This window comes from Coloeus monedula, assembly GCF_965178545.1.
Source record: "Coloeus monedula genome assembly, chromosome: Z".
In the NCBI taxonomy this organism is placed as follows: Eukaryota; Metazoa; Chordata; class Aves; order Passeriformes; family Corvidae; genus Coloeus; species Coloeus monedula.
Genome location: NC_138822.1, coordinates 72264091 through 72284888, shown reverse-complemented (window position 1 = coordinate 72284888; position 20798 = coordinate 72264091). Strand labels below are relative to the sequence as shown.

The 20798-nt window shown below is 36.3% G+C and overlaps 1 protein-coding gene across 1 annotated transcript in view; it reads right to left on the bottom strand.

Annotated features, from left to right (window-relative positions):
- The window catches only part of RICTOR (RPTOR independent companion of MTOR complex 2), a 76465-nt gene that overhangs the window by 16258 nt on the left and 39409 nt on the right, over window positions 1-20798 (bottom strand). Inside the window, exons 14-30 of the mRNA XM_082301867.1 lie at window positions 20608-20674; window positions 20419-20499; window positions 18965-19065; window positions 17279-17441; window positions 16771-16872; window positions 14318-14364; window positions 10744-10879; window positions 9987-10186; window positions 8888-9014; window positions 7533-7697; window positions 7040-7116; window positions 6845-6923; window positions 5884-5993; window positions 2783-2870; window positions 1939-2031; window positions 968-1074; window positions 99-328 (exon numbers count right to left, since the gene is read on the bottom strand). Coding sequence (XP_082157993.1) covers window positions 99-328; window positions 968-1074; window positions 1939-2031; window positions 2783-2870; window positions 5884-5993; window positions 6845-6923; window positions 7040-7116; window positions 7533-7697; window positions 8888-9014; window positions 9987-10186; window positions 10744-10879; window positions 14318-14364; window positions 16771-16872; window positions 17279-17441; window positions 18965-19065; window positions 20419-20499; window positions 20608-20674 — 1973 coding nt within the window. The remainder of the gene's footprint in view (window positions 1-98; window positions 329-967; window positions 1075-1938; window positions 2032-2782; window positions 2871-5883; window positions 5994-6844; window positions 6924-7039; window positions 7117-7532; window positions 7698-8887; window positions 9015-9986; window positions 10187-10743; window positions 10880-14317; window positions 14365-16770; window positions 16873-17278; window positions 17442-18964; window positions 19066-20418; window positions 20500-20607; window positions 20675-20798) is intronic.

The window sequence follows — 20798 nt, the reverse complement described above, 5'->3', positions numbered from 1 at the left end:
AAAATGCTGTTTGTGGTGGGTTGTGCTCTTCGCAGGTTATTCTTGTTTGCTTGTTCATTTTTTCCTTGTTTGCTTGTTTTGGTGTTCTGGTTACTTACTTGATGGAGCAGATTCGCTTTCACTGTTGTGCCTAGAACTGGTAGACTCAGAGTTCAAGCTAAGAGTGCTGGGTATAGAAGAAAGTTCATTGCAGAGCTGCTCCATGTCATCAGGGACCACTGGCCAAGGCTGTCTACGACTGTGTCTCACTGCATCCCAGTTGTGATGCTTCAAAATGTCACATCCTTGTTTAGTTTTGGCTATTAGACCAAGCACGTAGACACAGGTTCTGTATTTAACATATATATAGAAAAAAGAGGAACAATAATAGCACCTAATTTAACTAAAGTCATTTCACTTTTGAAAGGAAACAGTTTCAAAGCAATTCAGCAGAAACTTCACAAAACCGACAAATAGTATATTGTTAATTTTTATTTGTAAATCAACGTAAGCTTAAGAAATACACTAAAGTATCTGAGAAAAATATACTATTCAGAAATAAAAACTAATTATCACAAGAGCCTGATTACATAAAACAGAAAAGTACCTTCTGAAAAAAAGGCCAAATATTAACGTAGTAGCAGTATTAGACAAAATACCATCTACTTATGCTTTTAAATATTTCAAAAATATATTTTAAGAATTGATGTAATAATAAATTTCACAGAGATATAAGCAGCAAGTATACTGTTTTATAGAAAAGGAGAAAAGTAGTATATTTTTTCATCGATTTCATTTGTTTACTGCACGTTCTTTCAGACTTCCTACACAATTCTACAGTTGCATAGAACTGATACTCAATCATCAGTGACTTTAATAACTGGTTTCCAATAAAGTACAAATCTGTATTCATGTAAATCAGGTTTCTATTTGAAAACTGATGGCAACTACCATTTGAAAATTTTATGTATAAATCAGATACACATACCCTCTAACAGACAGAACCTCACAATGTTGAGCAAGTGCCATTATATCAGGAATTACATTCTCCTCTTGAAGCAAGTTAAGACCCCAATTCGACGACCCGATATTGCCCTGGAATGAAATTTGTCAAGTAAATTTTGATCTTAATGTGATCTGCAGCACTATCAATGTAAAGTTTTGACAATTTTGTTTGTTGGTAGCAGAGCTTGAAGCCACATCTTCTCAAAGCAATTAAAAGATCTGAGCACCCCTTCTGACATTACCTAGTTGTGCTAATACAAAAAAGCACTCAGCACACTGTGTATAATACCTAAAGCTGCTCAAATTAGTAGTACTATGTATTCCTCACCTTACCAGTTCTACTATAGCCAGCAGCGTGATCTTTGTTTATTTATTTTACACTCTTACACAGGCACCTTTTTACATACCTACAGTACCTTCCAATAATAATCACCTTGGACAAATGTTCCAAAATTAACTTTGGGGAAGATAAGAAAGAAGCAGCTGAGTGACAAAGCACATTTAGGAGTGTAGCTTGGATACACACCAACACTAGGTTTTTGCCAGTCCCAAGTACCAGGGTGCCATAACCACATGGATCAACACTGGCAGCCAACTTCCTTGCAGAAATACTAGAGGCTACCAAAGTAAATGCATTAAACTCAGACCATGGCAACTTTTAACTTGTAACTACCAGTTCCATACTAATATTCCTATGGCAATGGGTTATTGTTCTTTGTTAAAAAGAAAAAAAAAAGACAAAGTGATTATTAAAAACCTCAGAATAAAACAGGTACAGTGAACCATTTTCAACTGAAAGCATAGTTAGGGAACAGAATGCCAACTTGAAAAACTCACACATTTTTTGATAAACCCCCTAATTTCTTACTTTTACAGAATTTTGCTTAGTTATTTAAGAATGAACAGTTATAACACAACTAAACAACTGCAAAACTTTGTAAATCTATTACTAACCAAGGCCCAAAGGGCTGCTTTCAGCTGCTTAATTCCTTCCCACTTATCCAGCATTGGGGAACGAACAGTGTAACTTAGATCTGTAACAATACTCTGAAGGAGAAAAACAGAAGAAGAAAAGATTAAGTTGAAAATGGAGACTTCAGTCATACAGGTTCTCTTGCATTTATAGTAAAAGTTAAAGCACTAATTTACATCATGCACCCTAGGAAGAACAGTGGTAATTCTGGAATAATAACCACAAATTAACAGCGGTGATAATGCAAGAAGAAAATTTTAATGAAATCACTGATTCCATGAAGTTATTTTAGATTTTATAAAGATGATAGATTAATCAAACTAGCACACTGCAATATATATGTTTTCTCTTGAACTTTTCAAAGAGCATTGTCAATTCATTAAATCATTTTACAAATCCACATTGAAATTTAAGCAATTATGGCTTAGAGTTTGTTTTCTTAGATTTTCAAAATATTAGGAAGATTTTATTCCCTCATTTCCACATTTTTGTAAGCTTAAAAGGATAGGCATAGTTTTACCACATGTATAACTGTCAATATACAATCCACAGAGACTGACTTTTTTTTTCTATTTATGAATTGCTTTCCATGCTAAGATTTTGCTAGTCATTTTAAGAAAAATGTTGCAAGCTATTTTGCTGATATTTCAGCGTCAGGAAGGAATTTTACATGAGATTAGATGGGGAAGACTGTCTTCACAACTTAAGACTCATCATCAACTTCTGCAATGCCTGTTAAACACCATTTTTTTCTTAAAACCTTTTTTCAAAAGGTTTACAGTGATCTTTAAAATATTTCAAGTTATAAACAGTTATTATCCTCACCTGAGACTCCAGTAAATGGCAGCCTGTTTTATGGTGCACCAGTTGGCCATAAAGGTGAACTGGCAGGTAGACATGTGGTCGTTGTAATCTGGCAGAAATAGAAACATACGTAGGTTTCCCAACACTTCTAATATTTTATTCTAAAATAAACTGCACTGCAATGTAATACAATGACTTACTCTTGATTTTATTCAAACAAATAGAATTCTTTTGAGGAATTTAGAAAGGAATAGAACTGTTTCAATCGGAAGGGACCTACAACAATCATCTAATCCAACTGCCAGGCCGCTTCAGGGCTGACTAAAAGTTAAATCCTGTTATTAATGACACTGCCCAAATGCCACTTGAATACTGACAGACTTGGGGCATGGACCACCTCTCCAGGATGCCTGTTCTTCTGTGTGACCACCCACAACACTTATGGCAATTCTTCCTAGTACCCAGTCTGAACCTCCCCTGCTTCAGCTCTGAGCCATTCCCACACATCCTGTCCCTGGATGCCAGGAAGGAGAGCTCAGCACCTCCCTGTGCCCTTCCCCTCCTCATGAAGCTGCAGAGAGCAGTGAGGTCACCCCTCAGCCTCCTTTTTGCCAAACTGGACAAGCCCAAAGTCCTCAGCTGCTCCTCACAGCAGGTTCCAGCTTTGTTTCCCTCCTCAGGATGTGCTGAAGGACCTTCCCATCCTTCTCCACCTGCAGGGCCCAGCAGGGCCCACGCTGAGGCTGCCCCAGGGCTGAGCCCAGCAGGACCATCCCCTCTCTGTGCCGGCTGTGCCATGCTCAGTGCTCTGGGAGGGGGTTTGCCCTCAGGGCTGCCCGGGCACTGCTGACCCACACTGAGCCCAGCACCAGCCAGCCCCACATCCCCCCTCTGCAGCTGTCCAGCCACTCCTCTGCCACTTTATCCCTGTGCCTGGCGTTACCCCATCCCAGGTACAGAATCCAGCATTTGGACTTGTCAAATTTCACCCAATTTATGATTGCTCAGTGCTCCAATCTGCCTCTGCAAGGCCTCTTGTCCCTCAAAAGAATCCACAGCACCTCCCAGTCTGGATCACCAGCAAATTGCTACTGATGCATTCACCTCCAGCATCCAGATTGTTGATACAGACCTGGCCCTGGAACGGAGCCCTGAGGAACACCACTGATGAGACCAAGCACCATGCAGATGTAGTGCCATTCACTGCAACCCTTTGGGCTCTGTCCCTCAGCCAGTTCTTCACCCACCACACTCATCCCACAGCTAGCCAACTTGTCTACATGGACACTGTGAAGGACAGTACCAAAATCTTGCCAGGAAAACTACATTCACTGCCTTCCCTTCACCCACTAGATGGGTGACCTTATCACAGAAGGATAACAACTTAGATAAATAAAACCTTCCCTTTGTGAACCCATGCTAACTGTGTCTGATGACTGCATTATTCTTTAAATGCCTTTCAACAATTGCCAGTATAGTCTTCTCCATAATATTTCCAGGAACTGCGGTTACTTTTCTGGGTCTTATATACTTCTTACGAACTGGAATAAACCGGCTAGCTTCCAGTCAGCAGGGACTTCCCTAGACCTGCAAGACTTTTGGTAGAGATGAGTCCTGACCCAACATCTGCTAGCTCCCTCAGTACTGATGGGCTAGCACTGGTGAGACTAGTCCCTCAGCCTAGCGGGAACCAGGCCCCACGACCTTGTGAACATTCAGCTGATACAGACAGTCCCTTACAATATTAGTGTCCACAAATGGAAAGTCACAGTTTCCACATTTGTGGACCTCTGGATCAGAGAACCAAGCAGCCCAAGGTCTATCAATATTGCTGAAGACTGAGGCAAAAAACCCACTGAATTTTAATTAATCTCTGTTTTTTCTTCATCCCTGTAAGTCAGGTGACCATCTTCATCAAGTATCAATCCAATGTTTTCTTCATACCTCCTCCTTCTTGTTGTATGACAGAACAATGCCCAGTTTCAGTCTTGAATGAGCTTTGCCTTTTGTGCCCTCCCCCTGCTTATGTGAATCACAGTTTTATTGTCTTCCTGTGAAGGGTGACCTTCAAGAGATCATATAATTTCCTTTTCCTCTTGAGCTCCATGAGGAGCTCCCTGTTCAGCCAAGGTAGTCTTCTGCCCCACTTGCCTGACTTACAACACCATGGGATTGCCTACTCCTGTGCTTCTAAAAAGATGGACCAGCACTTCTGGACACCTAGGCCCTCAAAAATGTACTCTGCTAAAGCAGCTCCCCGAGTTACTTCTCCTGAAGCCCTCAGTAGCAACTCTGCTGTGCTTTTTCTCATTATATTGAAAATTTTAACCTTAACCATGTCATGATCATTGTGGCCTGGAGAACTCCCTTCCATCACATCTCCCACAAGCCCTATATTCACAAACAGCAAGTCGAGGAGGACATCTTTCCTAGTTGGCTCATTGAGTCCCTGTGAAGAGAAGGTATCGCCTACACACTTTCTCCTATAGAGAACTTCCAAGGTTGCTTGTCACTGCATGATGACATTTGCAGTTGATGCCTGGAAGTTGAAATCTTCTACAGGTAGCCCATAAGAACAAGGGCTACTAATCCAGAAATTTCTCCTAATGGTCTATAGAATGACTCACCAGAACTAACATCCTGGCTGAGCAATCAGTAGCAGACACTCACTACATCACCTCCTTTGTTCTTCATCCCTTTAATCCTCACCCAGAGGTTCTCAACCACATCACCACTAACTGTAAGGGCTGTATAATCAAACCTCTTCCTTATACAGAGTGACACGTTCATCTGCCCATCCCTCCTGAAAAGCCTGTTGCCCTCCATTCCAACACTCTAATCATGGGACTCAACCCATCAAGTCTTAATAAAATGAATTCTATTAAAGCTCTAAAACTAACTATATAAAAGCTCTGAAATAAATTATATTAAAGCTCTCGGAGCTAAGCAATGCATCCAGTTCATCCAGTTTGTTTCTCATACTGTGCTGATGTACTGTAATGCTCCAGGAGCAGAATAAACTGAAATCCTGTTGGTACCCCTTTCCCTCATACATTCCTGTTCACAGCTCTCCTGATCAGTCCCACCAGCTTGTGCCTCAAAACCCATTTTCCCAAATTTACCTTTGGTTGCTCCGACGAACATAGTTATCCCCATCAACAGGTTTGCGGTACGTTGTAAGTGCTTCATTAAGTTGTTCTTCAATCAATTCAACATATTTTAAATTATATTCCTGTAAGACGACAGACGAGGGTTGACACAGTAAATTTAGTGGTTTATGGTGTTGTAGCATGATACTTTATAAGGAAGAAAAAATTGAAGAAAGTTCCTTAAGAAAGACTGAATTTTTTTATGATCTGAAAGTGGGGCTCATGAAAATGAATGTGCTTCACACATATAATGAATCTGCAGAGTCAGCAATTGATTTCATAAATTTTTTCAGGGAATTTGTTCAAAAAAGGAAGAAAGAAATACTTCTTTCTGACGAACTCAAATAATTTCAATAGACCATCATGCATTTCAGTACTCCTTGAGAAGTGATACTTAAACTACTAATGAGGAATGAGACCAATCTCTTATAATCAATTGCAAAACCAAAATAACGTAAGAAGAGTTTTATTCAAGTTATGACAATAATGAATTCTTCTTAATGGCCCTGTGTTCCTCTTTACTTCCTAACAGCATAAGCCAATTCTGTCCTCATGAGCTCTACATTTCATTACCAACAACCAGAGATAACAGATATCTTGAAAAGCAGCATTCTTTTGCTCACTTCTCTAGATAATGACCTTCCACAACAACCTATTTTAGAAAGTCACTACACTCCTGAAATATTTGCTGAAATATCAAAACTATATAAAAGTCTTGGTAAATCAAAAGCACACATGTACTGAGAAGCTATAGAACTGTAAGTCCCCATCGACCTTTCCCAGCAACAACGTTATGTCACTGATGCAATAAATGTATTTGCGTTAGCTTTACACATACATTAATATGCAATTATTTTTAAGAATCTCTGTTCTAAACCCACATATTCACACCGTTCCTCCTAGTATCAAGCAAACATTTTCTTCTTATCATTACCTTTTGCCACTTTTCCATCTGTTTTGTTACATAACCTCTTTCATTTAGATATGAAAACCCCTTTGGGATGGACAGAAATCTGCAAAAAACCACCAGACAGTAAACATTGTAATTTAAACAATTCACAGAATTTGAATAAAAAGAACACTTATTTGTTTCCACAGTGTGAAGTCCAACAGCATATTCAACATTTACCTTAGGAGTAGAAGCAAACCCTTGTCTCCAAGATGAGAAAGAGCTGGTTTCATTTGGATAAGGGCATGAAGATTGGCCTAAAATAATTAAGAACACATAAACAGTATTTGAGCACTACGTAATTGTGAAAACTGCAATAACTACAACACTCTACTTGCAATGAACCAGCACGTTTTTCACAGTAAGAATTATCAAATGCCAACTTAATCCTAATATTATCAATTTTAGGTACTTTCTGTCATTAAATATAAACTACTTCACAAAAAGTATAATGAACAAAATAGCTGAATTAGTTGCAATTCATATTTAAATACAGGCATAATCCAGAAGTCTATGTTTCCTTGTCTGTAACACGCCAGTAGTTTCATGACGATCAAGAAAGGAAACCATGAGTAGCTTCTTGCACATTTGTACTTTGCTGCTAGGGAAAGGAGTGGGGAAGAGCTTAAGAGCAGCATACCAGAAAGAGGTTAAAAAGAGAAAGGATGCTCACCTTGTCTTCACACGCCTCATCTAGAATATCAAGTGCCTCAGAAGAAATAGTTTTATTTTTATCATGTAACTGGGTCACCAGTAACTCAATCCCCCAGTTGCTGAAGAACTCTACATTAGCTCTCAGCAACACTCGTAAGTGTTTTGTTGCATACAACCTGCAGCTCTGCAAAGTAAGGAAAATGTTTTCTTGAATGGAAGAAAAATAACTAATACAGTTAATGATACATAACTTCTAAAAATACCTTTCAATTACTGTATTTTGCAGCAAGCAACTCTGATACACACCTTATCTATTAAGATTACAGTTTATTAGAGAGCTATTTCTATCTTAGCAAATGGGAAAATTGAATCTAAGATCACAACTAAATTGGTCACCGTAAGTGTCCAATCCCATATCTCTTATTATTACATTATTGTATCTTTTGAAGAGAATTTAGAAGCCAACTAAAAAAATTATAGTCAGTAGGGAGCTTCATCTTCTTTCAATGAGTCATTCTTTCAACCTCAACTATCTTCATTACTTTCAGACTCCACTCTTTATCCATAAGAAAAATTGTCTCTTCGACAGTCTCAGAGAAATATCCTCAGTTTATGTCCTCTTTCAAAATACAGTCAGACATTTAAAGCTAGTGTCTACATTTTTCTCTCTTGTATCTACTCAAGAACACATTCTGTCTGTTCAGACAACAGAAACAACTTCATTTGAAGTAATGAACATTCTTTTCTAGTTATATTTCAACTTAATTGTCATCTGTCTCCCTGACATCAGTGCTTGCTTGTCTACTAACATTACCTTTAAAGTAAGGAGTTTCCTCCCCCAAGTCCACATAACTCTGTATTTTATCCTTACTCACCTTCTTTGATTCAGAAGAACAAATCCCAATGCCTATTTCTGAACCAACCCCCCATTCCAGCAGCTAGAGCATCTACTTAGTTCCAACATACTGAGTAACCTCAATCATTATCAAAACAGTTATCTACTACCAAGAGGTTAACATGCTTAGTGCTGCTAGAAATACAGATTTCTGTTTCTGATAACAATGCCTTCACAATTGATTTAAGTTGCCACTGACCTGCACATTACACTTAGTTTATACATATCAAGACTTTAGCTCCCATCATATGTCAGAGAAGCTCTATTTGAAGGACTTAATTTCTTGAGCACAAATACAATACAAGGTATGAAGTTCACAACAAATTCAAATGCTACATTTGCAGGAATTTCATTTCTCTGAATAAAAAATAACAACTCTTTTCATACATAACAACTTAAAAATAAAGTCATGCACCTTGAATAATAAAATAAACGTATAGAGGGCAATAACAAAGGAACATAAGTTGAACTGAACTTACATCAGTGGCTGCTGTCAGGATTTTAGAAAGGATGACTCTTGCCAATCCATCTCTGCTGTAATCCAGACTAGAAACAGTCAATTTTAACAAGTGATCTTGGTTCTTCAAAGAACAAAGATTAAGAAGACTGGAGGCATGGAAGGGGAGGAAGAAGAAAATAAAATTAGTATTTGAACCCACTTGAACCATCACTAATTTAAACTTAATTATTTTGAATTATACTTTTATTACTATAAATGCAGAATACAAAGTATGTTCTCATATAAATTTGAGTAATTTTAAATTGTTATAACTGTACATAGGATAGGATAATAGGGATGAAATAATGCACTGAACTGCAAGGGGAAAACCCCAAACCAACACCTTTTACAACAGCTCTGTAAAAATTTTGTCAGCATATAGTGATTATAAGTATAAAAACTAATGCTCATGAAGCTTTGTGAACAATTCTTTTTTGTTAAACATTGCCATAAAGTTAATCCTATTAACTGCCTAGATTTTACTGTACATCAAGTTTTCTGAAGCTAGTAAAAGGCTTGCTTTCTAAAAATCAACAAAATCAACAAGCGAAAAATGAGTACATCAGAAGACTTGCATTTTTGCTTTAAGTTTACTGTATGTCAATAAACTAGTACTAGTCACCAGCCAATTTATTCCCATGAAGCTGAACAAAATTTTGAGCTTCAGAACTTTACTCAAATACACTGGACTGAAATTTTAAGTGCAATATACATCAACATTTCACAAACAGTATGGTATCTGCCATTTTTCCATAGTTTGTGTGTTTTGAGTTTTGTTTTTCTATTTCCCCATTCTGCATCTTTCAGTACACTATAATCCTTCCTGATACTCACCTCTGTCACACAGGTGTGGATAGGAAAAAGTAAGCTGTTAATGCTTATGGAATCACCTCTGTCTGCTTAGTAATGACAGACTAAAAGACCTTTTCTTCGAAAAAAATGGGGATCTTTACCTGTAACTACACCAAAATAACCTTAAAGTTTTCAGCTTTTCAAAAGATGATGGCCCTCACGCACAGTTTAAAATTTGCATAACTATTACACTCCAAGTACAATTCAAACTGAATAAAAGCACTCACCACTGAAACACATTACATTTTTCAAGCATTTTCACTCCATGAGGGTGACAAGATAAAGTACCAAAAAACAGGAAGTAGTGCTGGCTAAGGGTGTTTAGTAACCCATTATTTTGAAGGCTACGTTCAGGTTTCATGCCTGATGAAGAGTTGAGCCAAAGTACAATATCTTTAACCAATTCCTCCAGGTAACCTTGTCCATCCTAGCAAAATAAAAAGGAATAGTGTCTGTTACCAATAGAAATGTGTCTCTTCTTTACTGGAACTCGTTACTTTAAATTTCTTAAAATGTATGAATACAACATGGATACAAACTAGAAATGCAGACTTGAAAACAATTCAGATTAAGAAAAAGTTTCAAGAGAAATAAAAAAAGCTAAGCATGGAGACATCTTAGGACTAATTCTTTTTTTCCAGGAAAAGGGAGAAGTATTATTCAATGACATTTTCCTCTGACCTGAGGCATAAAAGTCTTTAGCACAAAAGAAGCAAGGAGTTAGAAAAGGAAGGTTATACACAGCATAATAAAAAAATCCCTTCTAACTCTAAGTTGCATTTAACAAAGCTGTATTTACTAAAACTTCTACATAAACATAGTCATCTTCCTCAATATTTCACACTGTATTTCTTAATTACACTGATTATTTTAGATTTAACATCCAAAATCTCAGACGTCTTTACCAAAAATTAAGGTTTTTCCAAGTGGCATTCAGCAAGAGCACTCATTCTACTTCCAGTCTTGTAGCTGGAAACTTCTTACCTCCTCTGATTCAAGAAGAAATTCAGTAAACTGACAACCCACAACAGTGAGCTGCTTCGCCTTGGCATAGTCCAGATCCAGGTTAGCATAGAGTTTACTGCTAGGCTTGTAAAAATACAGCAATCTCCTTACAAACCTAGAGAAAGTAAAATAGAATTGGCTATTATTCAGTACAAAGACAATCTCACAATACAAAATTATGTTAGTAGAAAAAATGGGTTATACTTGAATTGGTTTCTTGGCAGTAAGTTTTAAAAATTTATCAAAAGAGTAGCGGGTAACAGTGAGGATATCCAGCCACAATTCCAGAGATGCTGCTGTATTGTGTGTTATAAAGGGTTTTCTAACCATGACTTAATACAGGCAAAGGAACTTAAAATCTCTATGCCCTCAGAAGCCATAGCTTCCTTCTAATTCTCATAATTTATTCTGCTGTAATTTATCATGTGGCAAGTTTCAAAGACTGTATTATGTAAACTAACAAAGAGCTTAAAAAAGAATCTTGTGACCTGAGTTTTCTTCAGCTATTATAGTTACTGCTACTGTGAAAAACACATTTTCGTGTTCTGCCAGGAAAAAGTCTCATTAATTCAGCAACAGTACTTCCAATCACCTCACTTAACCATTTCTGAAGCATAACACAGTGATTGCAAACACACTCTCAAGACTTTTTAAAATCACAGTAAACAATGTAGCTTGAGTTTTGCATCACAACAGTAAGTCTTCAGCAAAGATCCTCCTCTCACGAATTCCTCATCAAAAAATAAACACACATTCGTGCTTTAAAATAACAAAGAATGTTCCAACAGAAGGTAGATATGTCAGGCATTAAGAAAACTTAATTACAGAACTGCATTTGTATTTGAAAAAGTCAGAGTAATCCACTATCTCTAACTCCAAACACAGGACCAATTATAAAGGAAACCTGAGGGCTTAATTAAGTTTTGTCAAATGAAATGTATTTTATTCTGGGTTACTAGCAATAAATACATATTGACATATAAATTTATACATTTATATATCTATGAATATATTTAAGCATGCATGTGTATATATCAATGCGCGTGTGTTCAGTTTTGGAACCCTTGGCCCCTCACTACAAGAAGGACATTGAGGAGCTGAAGTGAGTCCAGAGAACATCAACAGAGCTGGGGAAGGTTCTGGGGCACAAGTCCAAGGAGCAGCTGAGGGAACTGGAGGTGTTTACCCTGGAAAAAGGGAGGCTTAGGGAAGACCTTAGTGCTCTTTACAACTCCCTGACAGGAGGCTGTAGCCAGGTGGGGGTGGTCTCTCCTCCCAGGTAACAAGTGACAGAATGAGAGAAGAAGGCCTCAAATTGCCCCCAAGGAAGTTTAGATTGGATATTAGGAAAAATTTCTGGACTAAAAGAACTGCCTGAAGGAGCTGTTGGGAGTCACCACTCCTGGAGGGATTTAAACGACATACAGACATGGCACTTGGAAACATTCTTTAGCAGTGAACAGTTGGACTCAATGATCTTTGAGGCCTTTTTCATGATTCTATGATCCCGTGTGTATACACACATTGCATTAACTGTATCTCTAGGAAATGAAGAAATCCTTATAAAAATATCTGGAATTCCATTGTAACAGCTGTAAGATCATCACAACACTAACACGAAAAAAAGGATCAACTTACAGAAGGAGAAATCAATGTAATTTACACTTGAAAAGCAAAGGGGATGAAAATTTTTTATCATTAGCAGTGAAAGTAGAGAGATTTGGGGCTTAATGACTTCTAACTAAACAGGAGTAACAGCATTTTAAAGCTATTAAGTTCCCAATTCTGAAGAAAGGATCAATGAACTACAGAAGCATCACACCAATTCAATTCTAGATTTTCCCAATTTATTTGGAATTAAATTATTTAGGCACTTAATAACGCTTGAGTGCAGCACAAAACCATGGAACAGGAACACTGTCCCACACAGGTAGGTTGAGGAGTGCATGTTGGTGTCACAGTCAGGACTGAAGACACTGCTTTAGAGAAGCAATGTTATAAACCATCAGATTTGGAAAATAATCCTTTACCCCGAAGTACAGATTGGCAGTAAGTATTTCAGGAAAACTGGGAAAAAATACAGACGCAAAATTAAATTATGGCTATGATAACAATGGGACTACTGCTTATGCTGTAAATACTTCATAAAAGTACCCTGACTACTTCTTGGGAAAAATTTACAATAGAGCCACACAAGCCTTTCAGCATATATTCTGTCTTCTGGATTTCCCCCGAATTCAGGAAGTACTTTTTCATGCCCACAAATACAGACCTATTCTTCAAAATAATGTAATCTTTTTCTGAAACACACATTAAAAGGAACATCCAAGAACTAATTAGTAACACTATAACCACACAGGCACTAAAGGAATAAAAATGCCTTATTGGCAACAGACATGAAAGGAACAAGAGCTGTACTGGGGGTTTTTTGTTTGGTTCACTGGTTTTTTTTCCAAATTGTAGGAACCCAGAGTGCCAGAATATTTCTCTGCCTGTTTTTAAGGGTTCTTACCCCCCTGAACAACACTGTTTTAGCTTCAAACCTTGGAAAAAATTACCAACAGTCAGACAAGAACTAGAAAATACAGTGGTGTGAATTAGGTGATAGACTACTATGTTAGATTGCCACAAGGTGAAAAATTTAGAGGTTTTGGGCTTCTCTTTGTAGTAAATAGATAAGAGTAAAAAATATCAAAATGGAGGATTGTTGTTGTTCTCTAAACCCTCTTCTCCTTCTACTCCATATTTGCAGTAAAAGTAGTTTGGATTGATTGGATAGAGAATTCCGCAGTTCCTAGTCGTGTTACTGAATAATTGGTAGGAAAGTGAAAATAATGTATGTTTTTAGTAACTATTGGTTAAAATATCTTTAAAAGGCTGTGTAAATCTTGATAATTAGTCTCACTCCTGCTTTTCTGTCTTCTATGCTGCACCTGAGTCATGCTAGTGGCTCTGTTCCTCTGATAAGACTTAATAAACAACTATCTGGAAGCATTGAAAGTCAAGGAGAAGTCTTGGCTTATCTTTGAAACTCCTTGCAAGGACTTTCAGCAAATTCTCTCCAATCAGGAGGGACTTGATTTACGGCACGGTTCAGTGTCACAAATTACACATGCTTCTCTTGCCATTAACACTAACAAGAAATAATTTCCTCTTGGTTTTTGATGAAAGCTGTAGTTATAAAACTGTATAACTGTAGACTTAACTCTGTAAAAACTTTCCAAGCTCTGACATAGAACACTACTGCTTGAAATATCAAGTAGTAACACTTCTAAGGTTTAAAATTAAATTGAGCATTTGCAAAGGTAGTATGATTTGTAAGGGACTAAATGCATAAAGCATCTGTGCATAGAAAAGAAGCTTAAACACCTTTAAAGCTTAAACAGTTCATTTAAAGTAAATATTGCAACTTAATTATCCAAATTTACACCTTAACTGCTTATCTACACATTTTAGAATTGTGATAACATCTAAAGAATATTTTATTGCAATAGTAAAAACCAGTTTTTCCAAATTTCTTTCTTCGAAGAAAGTCTACATAATTTTTACATACCTGTGCAACTGTTCATCTTTGTAGTTCCTTAAATTTATATTTGGCCACTAGAAAAAACAGCAAATATAGCATTATACAAAACTTGTACATCAATCCTTGATTAGTCACTAAAATTCACTTATTTCTATCAGTTGTATTTACCTAATAATTAGAAAGTTCTCTTGCACCTAATGTTATATCTTAAGAAAGACTTATTGAAAAGCCCACACTTCCTGCTTCAAGAATGGTTCAATTTTTTTCTAGAGGACAGGGAATGTTGGTCACATGCTACATGTACAAGGCCACAATTCTAATGAAAACAAAAAAACTATGCGAAGCTGATGAAAAATAAACAATTTTGCTCAGTTTCTTTTCTGCAAATAAAAAAATTTGATATGCATTAACAGGGAAATAATTGTTGATTGCTGTTTTGAATATTTATCAGATTTGGTTTAAAAGGAATCATTATTCTGTTACACATCACTTAAACAGTGCTTATTAAAACAGTATTTAAACTCCCCTGTTGACACTTTTTAAGATGTATTAAGAATGACCATATGAAAAATGTGAACCACATGAATGTCCCCTCTTCAGGACCTATTCTTTCCTCCCATTACATTTTACTCTGTTTTTACAGCCATCTGTTTTCTCTACGGTTTCAGATTTCTTTCTGTTGCTACTAGTGAATATCTTCTTGTCAGGAATGGAAAAAAAGTGCATCAAACACTCTTCTTTCCTATCCATGTGACACAGTTCTACATTTCCAATTAGTATTCCAGTATTAAGACACACAGTGCACTCGTTAATGATTAGTAAAATTGACTACACCAGTAACAGTGCCAGATACAGATGAGGCTGACACTTTTGCTGCTCTTTTAGCAGCTTAGACATCAAGCTGAGCAAGTGAAAAAGGCAGTAAGGCACCACCTGAGATGCACACGATGAGGTGGTTAGAGAGCTGATGCTCCACAGATACAAGGCTGCAACAGACAAGGGGGAGGTGAGTAGCCACATGACATAAATTTCAGACACTGGAATCTGGATCCTGCTCATTAGAGGACTGAAGACAACTGCTCTGGTAACATCATCTCAATTTATGCTGGTGTTACACAGTTTAACAGAAACAGAAATGGTTAGAAGTAGGCCAGAAAACACACACTTCTCATTCAGGAAGAAGTCCCCAATTTTCAGACATTAGGAACTCTTTGACAGGGTACTGGAAAATGTATTTTTGGGGAGGTCTGAGATGGCAGAGAAACTGGCTGTTTGACATAAATTCCAGTTTAATAAAACCCAAAACACATTAGTGGTCAACTACATAGGGCTTCCACTGTCAAAATACTACAGAGGCTAATTAACAGTGAGATTCTGAAAAGGAGTATTCTGATAATATCTTTAATACTCAATTAAAAATCAAAGGTAAAAGCATCTATGACTAATAATAGTTATCTAGTAACCCAGTAAATCTTATAATTGCAGTAAAAAATTCTGTAAACAGTGCTCTGGTGGAGCAAAGCTACTGTCATATACATATTCAGGTCTTTATACCAGACAGATTCTTGCTCTTTCAACTTTATCGGTCCCTGAAAAAAAGGCACAGAAATATTTAGTTTCTTTTTTTTTTTTTTAAAAACAACATAGTCTTGATTATGATTGTCACCATTAATCCTTTTTTGTACTTTCACCATCTTTGTAACAACACAGCAAAGAAGACAGTAAGAGAATGCTACTCAACCGAAGGATGGCTTTGATGCACAGAATGACATTTTGGAGCAATTTTGGTTTGAAGACTATACTAAGTACCCAGAAAGTTTTATTAGTCAAACAAAGTATATTTTCTGCTTACAAAAAGAGGTAGTATCTTAAAATCTGTGCATTAAATATATTTAATATCTTTAAATATATTTAAAACAATGCCCCTCACCCCATTAGGTATTCCCTTTATGTTGTAAAAATAAATTAATTCTGTAATGAAATCAATGCTACAGAAGTATTTGCATTAGTTCAAAACATTCAATGATGTTTCCATAACTAGTTCAGTCTAAGCATCTGATGTTTGATCTAGAACCCATCTCTTACTATAACCTTCAGCTCACTTTATTTAAAGAAAATCTGCTATGAATCTGAACATAGCAGTATCCCTCTGCAGTTTGAAGTTATTAGCAGCTTTAAAGACAATATACCTAATTCTGTGAAACTGATTTCTATACAACTAAAGACATATAACATTTAATACATGCTTCTTAGGAAAGCTGTGAATTTAACTGTAGTGTGTTTTTGAATATAGTTTAAGGGCTGTATACAAAGAGACTACATCAGCACTGACTAAACCCAGAAGATTCTAATTTCCTGAAATAAAACAAATTATTAGATGTACTGTGGAATTAATATTAGAAAGTCAAAGCTCACATCTGAAACAGACTTTTTACCCAAACAATTTCTTCAACATATTATCACAGCCTTTGTAAGCTCACCTTCAGTATGGTCCCTATTAGATTCCAATTCCAGTCAAGGTTCTCTTTGTGATTGAGAACTTGGCTGTCTCGAAGATTCATGATGAGTGCTTCTTCTGTATCCTGGAATACAGATATGGAAAAATACAACAGGTTTCCCTGCATCATCTTTTTCAGTCTTGCCACATGATACACTTACCGCTCATGTAAAAATCATTAAAAGGGCTGTGTTTCACAGTAATGTACATTTGAAGGTAAATTGCATAGTTATAGTACAGCACTAAGAATCTAAAAGTAAGAGATCACAACTGGTCACATAAAGCATTAAAAATCATTGGCATTTAATTCCTCAATTTCTAGAAATGCAGTTTAGTATCCAAAAGTGCCTGCAAGACAAATGAGATAAAAAAGTACTAAAAAGAATCACACAAATTACTCTGAATTACATGAGTGAAGCTTGGGGGGGCAGGACCCAAGTCTCCAAAATACAATGTCAAATTCAGGTTTGAAAAAGGAATTATCGTAATACCTTTAAAATAAAGATGTCCTTCTGCACACGGTACTGATCCCTTTTTTGGTGTGTTGAGATTGCTTTCTGAATAATGTGATCTAAATGGAGGCTGTAAGGTTTAGGGCCTCTTTTCTTCATCTCATGAAAACGTTTTAAGCAGTTGAGTGCTGCACTTGCTCGCCTAATAGAAAAAAAAAATATATAATTAGTATTTGGCAGTTGTTACCAGACTAAAGAGGACCACTACCTCCTGAGTGAACAGCTCAAGAAAGCTCTGACCAACAATTCTGAAGCATATAGGAAGAAAATTATTTTCTTAAGACATGTTTTCATACATTCACAAGACTCAGACTCATACTGAAATTATACAGAAAAGTATCTTTTAAAGAGTTCCTAGCACTGAAGCATTATCATTACTGATAACTTTTCTTCTACTCTGCAATTAGTGGTGTCTGTCACAGCTCAGAGAGGATATTGTGAAGTTTAAAGTTGACTTCCATTGGGAGATGCAACAGTAGATCAACATCCTGTAGCGAAGCTGGAAGTTGAGGGAGCTAGCTTCAACTAATAGTAATCAAGTAATCAACTTATAGTAACTAATCTCATACATTCTCATACCTGCCGCTTCCCTGCAAGGGCAGGAGTATCAATAGTACACTTCCTGTTTTTATATCTAAACAGTTCAGCAACAGCATGTAAGGTTTCCAGGAAAAGATAGGGAGTTACATAAATGACAGCCAACAAGGGCAAAACCAGTTAATTACAAAACAGTGGTAGCAGAAAAAAACCCCACCTACTGAGCAAATAAAAATAAGGAAATCTAAAAATGGGGAGTTAAGTCTATCTTTCTTCCCTATAAGCAAAAATTCTCATAGTGTAGGACAGTTCTTTTATTTTATTTTCAAACAAATACCTTTTGATTTGGTCACTTAGCTAAATTATTTAAATTTAATCTGTAACACAGATCACAGTTTTTCAGACTATAAAACAGTGTAGAGTGTTGACCAATGCCAAGATCCCCAAATAAAAAATACTACTTCTAAAGAATCACTTTCTTTCAACAGAAATGGGAATTCTTACTACTCTAACAGGTATGTCCAGAAATGCCAAAAAGCAAAACAATTGCAGGTAATCCACAAGCTTCTCCCTTCTGCTCTTTATCCCTCCTTTCATCCCACAACTTAGGCCATATATAAAATATGAAATATCCTCTCCTGAAATTTCAGATATGCCTTTTAAGAAAACTAACAGTGTCATTGAGTATCAAAATCTTCTACTGACATACATGAAACCTTCAAAACTAAAAACCAGAAGAGTACTACACTTTTAGGAAGCACTTTACATGCAGCATTATTTATTTCACAGTTGCAGTTTGGAAAAATGCTGTTCTTTATCACTGACAACACAATGAAAGACAGAACATTATGATACATTTTTCAGAATACTAATCTGACAAGACAGATCAGAAATGGCAAGAGTAATTAACAAATACATTTCCTATGAAAAAAACCTCAACACACTCAATTTGTCTTCTACAAAGAAAAGCAACTAAGAACACAGAATTGAAGAAATACATATTAAAGACATGGGAATTATCAAATTGTTTGATTTCTTCCATTAGGAAGTTTAAATTGTGTGAAGTACCCAGAAGATGGCATTTTGTAAAAGAGCTTTATGCTTTTAAATGTAACACAGAATTCTTACAGTCTTTTCTCTTTCATGATGTCAAAGGATGCTGCCATATTCATCAGTGTTGGTAAGCAGTGCAAGTGATGGCTATGAGAATGAGGAAGAATTGTGTTTGCCTACAAAAAAACCCAACAGAAGACCAGTTAGAATAACTTAGTACAACAATTTCATCCATCTTTTTAGGATCAACATTTAAAGAATCTACCACTTTTCACAAGATTTTCACAAATTTATGACAATAAAACTACCTTTTGCTTAATGTCAGAGCGTAATTACACACACCATTTTGAATTTGTGATCTAACTAACCAACCGGAATTACACTAGAAAGTAACTTGAAAAAATTTCAGATTTCAGAATGCTATAATCGATATTGTTTCCACTGGAGTTTAAGTGGTAACAAGCAAAAACTTGCAAAGCATCAGATATGCTTATGCCATGCACATAAAACTGCTAACAAAACCTAAAATCAGAAAACCTATTAAAGCTGATGATTTCTACTAAAACTTTGCTGCATAAAAAAACCCTGATTAATTAATATAACTTTCTATGTTATTAGACATTTAGCTGCTTTTAATAAACATAGGTAGTTCTGCAAATATTTTTGGAAACTAAAAGCAAGATGGATGAAGAAATTACTTACATTTCCAAACACTGAATAAAAAATACAAGTATTTTTTCAGGTTTTGATAAATAGTAGTCGTATCTGATTAACAGATCATCTCTTCAGAAAATAAAAAAATACCTATGCTTTACAGCATACTCCAATGTGATTCAACAATCACTGTCACTCACAAGTGTTCAGGAAACCAGAAAAATAGCATATAATGTTATAAAAAGCAAAGGCTGAAATGTAGCACTGGAGTGTTTATGAAAACAGTATCATCATCTCAGTACAAGATTAGTTTAAGAGAGAGAAGGTACTGCAAAAGCTATCTTAGGTCAACAGAAGTGGAATGAAGCTGAAGTTTCCCTGTAGTAGGAGCACTACATCAAGATGAAGTTGCCTAAATGAGTATCGTCAAGTACCAAAACCACATCCAACTGAATCTGAAAAAATTTCATCTGTCTGCCCTGTGAAGCAGAAAGCTAAACACACTGTTGGAGGCCTACTGACTATCATACTAAGAAAAGCAAAAATTAGCTATGGTCCTTTTCCCAAACACAGTTACTGGCGGGTGCGTTTGCAGGATTCCAGCTTAAAAATAAAACTCCTACAATGGCAACAAAGTGTCCTGGTGAGAGTCAGAGCTGCAGATAACCTTGGAACAGAATCCCTAGCACCTTCAATGCTTTCCAAGCAGTCTTCCTATTGATTAATACTGGCTTTAATATATGAAGTGCCAGAAGACGTAATGTTAAATTAATCCACTATTCAGACAAAAACTACATGTTTCAAGCTTGGAATACAAATTAAATGCTATAATAGCAAATATCTATTTACAAGTAGTTACAAAAAGTGGTATTTACCATGTGCAAAAGTTCTCCCAGAAGGATAGTTGCTCTGACAGACACATGGTCATCGCTACTTGTGATCACTTCAACCAGACCCTTCAAAAGGAAAAATATTATTACAACATTTAATGCATAACATCTTACTTGAACTCTTGTAGGGAGAAAAGTAACAAGCATGTATTAAAACTGAAAGTCATTAGTTACCTCTAGAAGTCCATTGGTAATAAAAGCAGAAAGCACTAAAGCCAAGTAATTATCCATGAGATCAGGCCTAAGGAGAAAAGAAGTATGGAAGCAATTTAGAAAGTACATTTCTTATTGTTCCTGCAAGAAAACAAGAACTGTTTCATCCACACTGCCACAAAACAAAACAAGAAAAAGGGTTTAGATGAAGG